This window comes from Papio anubis, chromosome 2 (genome assembly GCF_008728515.1).
Source record: "Papio anubis isolate 15944 chromosome 2, Panubis1.0, whole genome shotgun sequence".
Lineage (NCBI taxonomy): Eukaryota > Metazoa > Chordata > Mammalia > Primates > Cercopithecidae > Papio > Papio anubis.
Genome location: NC_044977.1, coordinates 43746258 through 43756681, shown reverse-complemented (window position 1 = coordinate 43756681; position 10424 = coordinate 43746258). Strand labels below are relative to the sequence as shown.

Below are 10424 nucleotides of genomic sequence, written 5' to 3'. Positions count from 1 at the left end.
ATAGGGTTGCCAGAAAAAAATACAGGGCACCCAGTTAAATTTGAATCTCAGATAAACAACAAATATGTTTTGTTTTGGTTTTTGCTAAACCTGGCAACGTTCTAGGAACTATGCTGGCTTGTGAGCACATACAAATAAATAATATCAGAATTCCACCTTCAAGGAGCTCACAGTCTAACACTAAGACATGAACATAAATCACTTTCATGCAAATGGCCTTGAGAAGAACTAACAGTATTCCAGAAAGTGTCAATGTCAACGGATTTTTCTGAAACCATATACAGATGTCATGGAACCCACTAGAGAAAATCCCCTACATGAGCCTAAGACCTTCTGACAAGGTCTTAAAGATTTTCCTTTCTCGAAGGAAACAGACGAGATTAACAGGCTATGATTACGGTTCTTAATATCAGGTGTGTCAAGGTCGCTGGGTCAGTCCCTACTATTTGTAATAATATCCCCTCTTAAAAGTTGCTTTTGCTCAAAAATCATGTTATGTTATATGCATATATCTCTCTACATCAATTGAGGATAAATTTGTCTATTAGTGTCTAAAGGTAAGAGGAGATTGTGATTGGATGTTACCATGGTCCTTGATTTCTGACTCGAGTGAAACAATAAAAGGGACTTAAACAGATTCTTCCCCCACAGCACTGGGCCGCACCTGCAGAGATGGGCAACAACTAATCCTACCTGCTGTCTGCCTTCCTAGCCAAAGTGGCAGCTCATTTCTTTTTTTTTTTTTTAACTATAAGTTCTAGGGTACATGTGCACAATGTGCACGTTTGTTACATATGTATCCATGTGAGTAGCCCCTCATTTCTATCTGCTCTGGAACCTAAGGCTGTTTGAGAAGGCTGAAGCACTACAGGTGAAACCTTGCACTGTAATTAATCAGGATTCGAGAATGAGTGAAATCCTTTAACCTGCCTCAGATTCTTGGTGTCTCTCAGTTTCTCTTTCACTGTGGCCGAATAACTGAAATATGGTCTTGTCTGCAAATAGAGAATAAAGGGGGACAGAGAGCCCCATTTGAAAGACTTTAAAATAACAAATTAGGTTCATACATGTAACAAAAGCAAGAGTCCTTTGTACATTTGGGAAAGCAGGTTGAAATCAGAAACTTAGTCTTGTTAGCCTTCAACATAATCCCTCAAGAGTGAGGCTAATGAAATTCCAATGATCAAAGAGTCTACTAGACACAGACATGAAGTTATTGGTGCTGTGGCTATCGGTGCTTACTGAGACTAAGCACAATTGGCAATACCATTGTTGCACTGCCAGTTGCTCATCTTTTGAGCCACTACTTGGTGTGTGCCATCTTCCTCCTTTCCTGCCCTGGTTCACTGGGGCAATGCTTGCTCTAAGCTATTGATATTGCTATGCCACAGCTGCTCACTAGGGACACAGTATCTACAGCACATCTGCCAAATCAACCTGCTTCTGCAGTCACCCCAAGGATGGAAAACAGCTTTGTGCTTTACCCTCTACCTGGGCTGTGCTGTATTAACAATATTATAAATACTGTATTAATGATAATAGCCAACATTTATTAAGCACTTACCATATGTAAGCCACTATGTATAGTGCTTTATACATTCTCTAATTTTTCCTTACAATATGATCTTATGAAGTCAGTGTCATTATCTCTAAGAAACAATCTTAGATAAGTTGTTCAATGTCACTGGTGAGAAATAATTTGAATCCAGATCTGTCTGACTCCAAATCTATGATGCCTTGTATATATCCTCAGTGCCTGCGTAGGTATGGGATTCCTCCCACCCCACCTGAAATAATCCCTGAGATAGAGATTTACATGCAAATAGTTTATTTAGGAGGCAATCCCAGGAACAGTGGAACAGGGTTAGGAAGTGTAAGATATCATAGTGATGCGAAGAAAGCTAATAAATGGTGTGTTATCTAGCCAGTTACTTCTATACCCCAATACTGCTGGGGAACTGTGGGAGACAGCATAGAACACATCTCAGAGTTATCCCAATCGAAGGGGGAGGAAGCTCTTCATCCATCACTGGATAATCCTCACCTGTCATTGACTGAGGGCTTCTTCCAGGGGAATTAATGTTCTGCCTTTCCAGCTTGCCTCAGCTTGCTCCTTTTGCTCCAGAAAAAAAAGACTCTCGGCCAGGAAGTCATAGATGTTCACAATAACAAGCCACCCGCATCTGCTACACTGCCTTACAAATATTTTAATAAAACAAAATTTTAACATTTTAATCATTATTAATGTTTCTCTCTTTGGGTCAGGCACAAGTCTTCAGGGTCTGCAGGGCAATAAGTGACTGTCATTGTGCTGTATTAAAGTTCACATCTGACCCACAAACGTGGCACATTTTCCCCAACCATTTCTTCCTTGTGATCAGATCATTCCAAAGGGGGTCCCTTGATTCTTGCTGCCAACAGATCTTTGTCAGACCCATCCTACTGGCTTTCCTATCATAATGAGCAATATCTATAGAGTTCCAGCATGACCCCAGTTAAACTGTCAAATGAAGGCCCTTGTAACATATGGTTTGTATTTCTCCTTTAAAACAAATTTCAGGAAGCAATAAAATCAGGATTTTATAAAGCAAAAACAGTGGGCTCTTTCTTTCCTAAATTAAGCTATTTTGATTAAAGTGAAGACTGCAGATACATAAGCTTCAGCGGGAAATGCAAAGATTATGGCTCAATTCCATTTTCTCTATGCTCCATGCCCTTCCTCTCCTTGATGCTATTCCATCAGGGACCTACCATCCCTAGTTAACCAACCACTTCCAGGATCACCAGGGCCCTGCAACAGAAGGAGCTGGACACCCCAGTGTGGAAGGCTGGTTTTGAATTAGGTTAGAATAGGAATCTTAACCTGAAATCCTTGGAGAGGCTCCTGAATGCCTCTGATAACATTATATATAAAACTATGTTTCCAAAATGTGCTCTTTAGCATTTTTCTGAAGAAAAAATTATAAAGCTTTGAGCAACTTCTCAAATTTGTATAATATCTCAAAAGGCCAAGAACCTTTGGGTTCAAAATAGCCCCAGAGAGCACTAAATGGCTTGAGGAGAGGCAATAACACAGTCTCTCAGATCTTTCCAAGCAAAACTGAGCTCACGCTCCCAACATGAGACTTTTTATCTATAGCCTCTTACTTTTTGAATCTTAGGTCCTGGCCATAAATCTGTGTTTTTAGTTTAGATCTTCATGTACTTTCAACTTTGGTCATTTCCTATAAACTGGAACGTGGTCAAACCTGAACAGAGACTTTCACACTTCAGAGGTGAGCCAATTGGCAAAGTCATTGGTCCAATGTGCTGAATTATGAAAGACTGGATAGACAAGCAGAGCTGTGTGTCCATGATACTAGAGGGACTAAACCTCCAGACCAAGCTCAAAGGGCTAGTCCCGGATAATCCTGAGCCTCAGACATTCAAGTAGCTGTCAGCCCCAATGCACCAAAGCAGTCCAAACAATGGTTGATTCATTGGTTTATTCAACAAATAATTAAGAAATTCCTACAAGTGCAAGGGATTGTGCTAGGCACTGGGGATACTGCTCTGAACAAGGTGAGGTACCTGCTTTCATAGAGATTAAATTCTACTTAGGAAGACAGACATTACATAACTAAACACAAGTTACATTACATAACTAAACACAAGTTTATAATTGTGAGAAATGATGCTACTACATAGTAGCATGGGGCACGGGCACACAGTTAGTTTGCAGGGGCAAGATAGAGAAGCTTTCTTGAGGAATTAATTTCAGAGCAAGTTCGGAAGCCACAGGCAACTCAGAAAGGTGTATTTGCAGCCCACACGTCTTTGCCATGCTCCAGACTCAACTATCTGGTAGCCAACTTGACATCTTTTCTTGGATGATTCCAAAGTACTCCCTAACTTAACATATCCAAAAATGACTTTTCTGGTTTGTATTTTTTTCATAAAAAAATGTTGGAGAGAAATGAGTTCATAAGCTTCCTTCCTAAATGCGGATCTCTCCCACCACCTGCCAAGATACAAAACCCAGAAACCAGGGTCAACAAATACCTCCCCACTGCCTTACTTTCCAACTCTGTCACCAAGTGCTCTCCATTTTGCCTCCTATGCGTCTCTCAAATATGTCCTCTTCACCTTCCCTCACCACCACCTGCCTTAGGTCCCCTCATCTCCTCCCAGCTACCAATATATTTCATCTGGACTTCCTATCAATCTGGTCCTCACAGGAAACAGAAGACAATCTAGAGTTTTGAAGATAATTAAAAGGTTTACAGAACGGACAAGGAAAACAACAAGGGGGTTGAGGCACCCAGGGACTAGCAAACCATTATCACCCCTAAGACTGAAGGGACAAAGGGAAGGACATGTTTTATTAGAGTGTGAGAGGACTGGAGCTGCAGGGATTCCCCTGACGATGCAGAGGGCCAGTGCATCAGCCATATGGTGCTGAGATAGGAGGAATATCCTATTCTCTCCCTCTTCTATTGACTAAACAGAACCTGAAGCTGGAGGGCATGTCTGACTGATGTCAGTCCAAAGAGAGGGCAGAGAATGGATGCAGGAGGAGAGAACTTGTTTACACCCATACTTGCCTTTTCCCCAAGCAGCCTCTATGCTAGTGATTAGCAAACTTCTTCTGTAAAGGCCCAGACAGTAAATATTTTAGATTTGGCAGGCTAGATGGTCTCTATCACAAATACTTAACTTTGGCAGTTGTAGCACAGATAATGTGTAAACACATTAGTGTGACTGTGTTCCAACAAAACTTTATAACACTGAGATGATTTTCAGGTAAGTTTTCACATCACAAAATATCATTCTTTTGACTTAAAAAAAAAAAAACTACTTGGAAATGCAAAAACTGTTCTCAGGCTGTATCCAAGAATGGCAGACTGAATTTAGCCAGGGACTGTAGATTTCGGATTCCTGCTCTACACTACAGCCATGGGTCTTTGTAAAACCCCAGTCAGTTCACTGTGCCCCCTGCCTGAACTTTTACATATTCCTAATGGCCTTAGGATAATAAGCCAAATCATGTAGCCTATGAGGACTGCATAGTCTGGCCCTACATATATTTCCATCCACACTTCAGCAGCAAGAGCCTCCCTGGGTTTCTCTTTCTCAACATCATGCTGTCTCCACATCTTTAGAATCCTCTGCTCTCCACTCTCTATCTAGCTCATTTGCAGATCTCAGTTCACTGCAACATTATTTATAATAGCAAATAACAAAATGAAACAGGGGGTGGGGGCATAACATTCCCAACACTAGGGAAATGAATCATGGAACACCAGGCAGCCATTTTATAACTGTAGATTAATGAGAAACAATATTGATTAGATATTAAGAGAAAACACTCATGTTAAAGTAATACCTATTATTTCATATTGCTGTAATACATTTATACATATATACGTAGGTGGAAAAAATCTTGAAGGGAATGCACCAAGCTGTTCAGAGTGATAACTCATGGGCAATGAGGTTATGGGTTATTTTTCCTTTCTGCTGATCTCTATTTTCTAAAATAAATATGTATCAAGAAAAATCAAGATGAATTTTTAAAAATCAACTTAACTAAAAAAAAATCCTGAATTTCAGGTGAATATGTTAGAAAGTTATGAAGTTATGAGAGGGCTGGGGAAGGAAAGGAGAAGTTTTCACAGTTTGATCTAATTCAAAACTAAATCTGTGAAATACTCGTTTCCTAAAATCACTCAGGATAAGTGTGTGATATATTGGTGGACATATTTTAGTTCCTGGGCTTTGACATTAATGGTAACAGACTTTTAAAGGGTAGCTCTTTTCTCCATTAAAAAGCAATGAGGCTGGGCATGGTGGCTAACCACTGTAATTCCAGCACTTTGGGAGGCCAAGGCAGGCAGATCACCTGAGGTCAAGAGTTCGAGACCAGCCTAGCCAACATGGCAAAACCCTTTCTCTACTAAAAATACAAAAATTAGCCGCGTGTGGTGGCGTGCACCTGTAATACCAGCTACTAGGGACGCTGAGGCAGGAGAATCGCTGGAACCCAGGAGGCAGAGATTGCAGTGAACTGAGATTGCGCCACTGCCCTCCTGTCTGGGTGACAGTTGAAACGGAATAAACTGAGTTATCTCTCTTCAATTTGATTTAAATCATTAACCCCAAACCCAATGCCTTAAAAACCAATGACTAAAATCTTCATTAAACTGAGTGCACATGCCAATATTAAGAATGCTGTGTCATTCTTCATCAAAAGTAATTACCTCAACACAAGAGGAGACAAGTACGCATGGAAGTAAACCCCAAACCCCAACTAACGAACATCTGAGATCAGTGGCCACAGGGAATAATTCTGAAATTGTCATCACACTCAGGCAAAGATAACAACCCGGAGGTCTTATTTTTATAGAATATCAAGAACGAAATCATCCAAAAGGCACACGATGCCAAAATAAAAATAAAGAGCGAAAACCCAAAAAGTCGCGCGCAATTCCTTCTGAAACCTATCCGCCTCCTACCCCTGACCCTTCCTCTGGTGCTGGCGGGTTCTCGTCCCTGTTTCCCCCACCGCAAGCCCTGGAACCGCACCGCTTAACTCTTCTTGGCGGCCCCGCCCCGGCCAGGCCTAGGCCCCGCCCCATTCGCCGTCTATTGGCTTTTCCTACCCTCTGCCGGTGGGTGACGAGCCTGGAAGCCGGCGGGATCTATTGCGCACGCCCAAGGCGCTGGGCCTGGAGCAGGAGAAAGGGAGTGGAGGCGGGTCGCAGACTATGAAGCGCGGCGTTCGGCGGGATCCTTTCCGGAAGCGGAAGCTGGGCGGGCGGGCCAAGAAGGTCCGGGAGCCCACGGCGGTTAATTCTTTTTACCGTGAGGCTTCACTTGTTTCGGTCTGGGCTTCTCTGAGGCTGCGAGAGATGGTCAGGTCCGGATCTCGACCGGGCCAGGTGAGGGCTGAGGACCTGAGGAGTCCACTGTGGGGATGGCTCGAGGGACAGGGGGGTTTTCGGGCCAGGGACTTGTAAAACTATGCTCGAAAAAAGACAAAGACAATGAGGTGACATTAAAGTGCTGGGACAGAGGTGCAAAGAACACCTAATCTTCCCGTCGTAACACAGCCGCTCTCGGTGTGTTTCTGTTTAATTATCGTAGCCCGCCGGCTTTGGGGTAAGACCGGGGTTCGAGTCCCAGCCTTCGCCGCTGGCTCGAGTGACTTAAGCTTTCCTAGCTTCGGCCACCTGCAGTTTGAGAGTCTACTAGTTTTTACTTATCAGAACTTTCTATTCTTTAGCTGCAAATAGGCAGAAATAAGCATAAAATCCTGTCTCAAAGAATTGAGAAGGTTAAATCAGAGAACCCGGTAAAAACATCGATCACACAGTTGGTAGACATACAACAACATTTAGTTCCCTTAAAAACTCGTAGTTTGCCACCATCTTGATAAACAGCAGCTAACATTTAGATAGGACTTATGTGGTAGATACTACTCTAAGTTATGTATTACATAAAATAACTCATTTCATAGTCACAATATCCTTATGAGGTAAGTACTATTATCCCTATTTTATATATGAGGAAATCGAGGGCCGGAGGGTTCAAATAACTTAGCAGTTACACAGCTGTGGAAAGAAGAATCAGACTCACAAAGCTGATGCCAGTCCATTCTTCTTTTAAACATTTTACTTAGTAGATGTATGACTTTGAACAAACTTTTCTGAAGTTTAGGTTCCCACCTCACAGAAATAATGATAACTCACAGGGTATGGATAAAGTGGAAATGAAAGACCTTAGCGCACTCTGAGTCATTCTACAAAGGCAGTTTTATCTTGTACTTGTTGGTAGGAGATATGACTACTAAGAAATGCTTGTATGTTTCTCAAATAGCAAAATTAAAAGTTTAGTGATAATAACCCAGTAGAAGTAAGTGTAAAATAAAGCAAACTGATTCTCCTGTATTGTGATTAGGACACTCCTTTTGGAGAGCAGCTTTGCAGTTTGTATCAAGGGTTATTAAATTACTAATAACCTTTCACCAAATAATTTTCCTTTTAATCCTAAATATGAAACGGCTGTTTTCAATAAATAGGCTTATTCCAGGTTTGTTTTCTTGATTGTGAAAAATAGGAAGCAAACCAAGACCATATTATATTACTTCCACTGAAGGAAATATTATACAACCATTAAAAATTTCTGAATATGAAAAAGATTTAAAAGTAGAAAACACAGGATTTAAAATTGCAAATATCTAGTTATATGACTAAGTAAAAAATGCATATAAAAAAAGATTGGAAGCCCCGGTAGCAAAGAACACGTCTAGTACCTAGATCTTGGTTTCCAAGTACCACTGTCCACTAAGGAGTCCTGGCTTTTTGGAGAAATGACCAACTCCAGGGCTGAGCGGGGGAATTATAAGAAGAACGTGGATACATCAAACTGAAAAGCTTCTGCACAGTACAGGAAATGATTAATGGAGAGAAAAAGCAGTCTACAGAATGGGAGAAAATATTTCCAAGCCATGTGTCTGATAAATAATCCAAAATACATATAAGGAATTTCTATAACTCAAAAGCAGAACAACACATAACCTGGTTAAAAAATGAAAAAAGGATATGAATAGACATTTCTCCAAAGATGTACAGATGGCCAACAGGTATATGAAAAGATGCTCAACATCAGTAATCATCAAGGAAATGCAAATTAAAACCACAATGAGCTATCACCTAACACCTGTTAGGATGACTTATTAAAAAAACAGAAACAAGTATTGGCAAGGATTTGGAAGAATTGGAACCCTTGTACACTGTCAATGGGAATGTAAAATGCTATAGCCGCTTTGGAAAACAATATGGAGAGTCCTCACCAAATTAAAAATAGAACTATATCACCCAGCAATTCTACTTCTGGGAATTTATCCAAAAGAATTGAAATCAGGATATAGAAGAGATATTTGCACTCTCGTGTTCATTGCAGCACTATTCACAATAGCCAAAATGTGGGAACAATCCAAAAATCTATCTACAGATGAATAGATAAAGAAAATATGGTATATACATGCAATGGACTATTATTCAGCCTTTAAAAAGAAGGAACTAACTGTCATATGCACCAACAGAGACGAACCTTGAAGACATTATGCTAAGTGAAATGAGCTAGTCACAGAAGGACAAATATTGCATTATTTTACTTATATAAAGTATCTAAAATAGTTAAAACTCACAGAAACAGAATGTGAGCGTGGATTGGGCATGAACCAGAGGGATTTTTGTTTTTTGTTTTTTGTAAAGAGCAGTATTGGGATAATTGGCAACTTGCGAATAAGGTCTGAACATTAGATCAAAATTCTGTATCCATGTTAATTTCCTGGTTTTGATAATTATACTATGGTTATATTAGAGAATGACCTTGTTTTTAGGAAATATTTAGGAGTAAAGGAGTATTGTATCTGCAACTTAACTCTAATGGTTCAGGCAGAAAGTAATGCTGTATATATATATTGAGAGAGAATATGGAAAACGTCCAGGGTCACAGAATCTGAAGCATATATAGGGCTTCTTTGTACTATTATTTCATAATAGAAACTACAAAAAAAAAATTGAAAGGAATTGTTCCAATATGATAGTTACTGTTTCAAGGTGCTTTTATCATGGGTAATTTTCTGTACTAGATTTTCTATAATATAGCCTTGTGTATATTTTTTGAAGAAACACCATATATAACCTTACAGTTATGCCAGACATGTACCTCAGACAGTGTACTTAAAAAAACATTTTTTTTTGAAAGAATAATTGTGGTAGTTGTTTTTGGACTCGATCCAGGGTACAGTATTACAGTGTCATGGCTTGGATTTGTTATTATGATTCCAGCCAGGACATTGACATAGATATACCAAAGGGAAAGACCCTGAGAGTGTGACACAGAGACCAGTGGAGTGATGTTCTCACTGCTGGCTTCATGACCCTCCATCATATTCCAAGTTATCTCAAGAAGTATAATTCTTACCAACCCAGTTTTTTAAAAATGTATTCTCAGTGACATTCTTAGAAGGATGGAGCGCATCTTCAAGTATATAATAGAATGCCATGTAACTCCAGAAAGTTGGGTAGTTACTGCTCAAAGCTATCTTGAGATGAAATATGTAAATATGTCAAGATAAATTGTAAATGAAGCTGCCAACAGTGACTACATCTGGAGGGTGGAACGAGGAGGGAGTCAGGGACTTTCTTGTGTCTATTTAAAATTATTTTGAATAGAGATTATATTTATCTGATGTAAAGTTATTAAGATATAAAATAGTATACCATGGAAAGTGTCCCTTCTCACTCTGTCCCCCAGATACTCAGTTTCCCTCCCCGGAGGCATCCATGATTAACTGTTTCTGGCATAACTCCCAAGATACTGGATGCATGTAAAAGCAAATGCTTATTTTTTTCCTCTTTTTCTACACAAAATGTTGT

The 10424-nt window shown here is 40.1% G+C and overlaps 1 protein-coding gene across 4 annotated transcripts in view; it reads left to right on the top strand.

Moving 5' to 3' along the window:
* Positions 1 to 6361: 6361 nt before the first annotated feature.
* The window catches only part of CCDC14 (coiled-coil domain containing 14), a 69103-nt gene continuing 65040 nt past the window's right edge, over positions 6362 to 10424 (top strand). For 3 of the 4 annotated variants that reach the window (XM_017954243.3, XM_021933123.2, XM_003894027.5), the window contains exon 1: positions 6362 to 6917. In XM_017954243.3, the coding sequence (XP_017809732.3) occupies positions 6744 to 6917 (174 nt within the window). In that variant the 5' untranslated portion in view covers positions 6362 to 6743. The remainder of the gene's footprint in view (positions 6918 to 10424) is intronic. The other variant, XM_009200137.3, reaches the window with a different exon arrangement.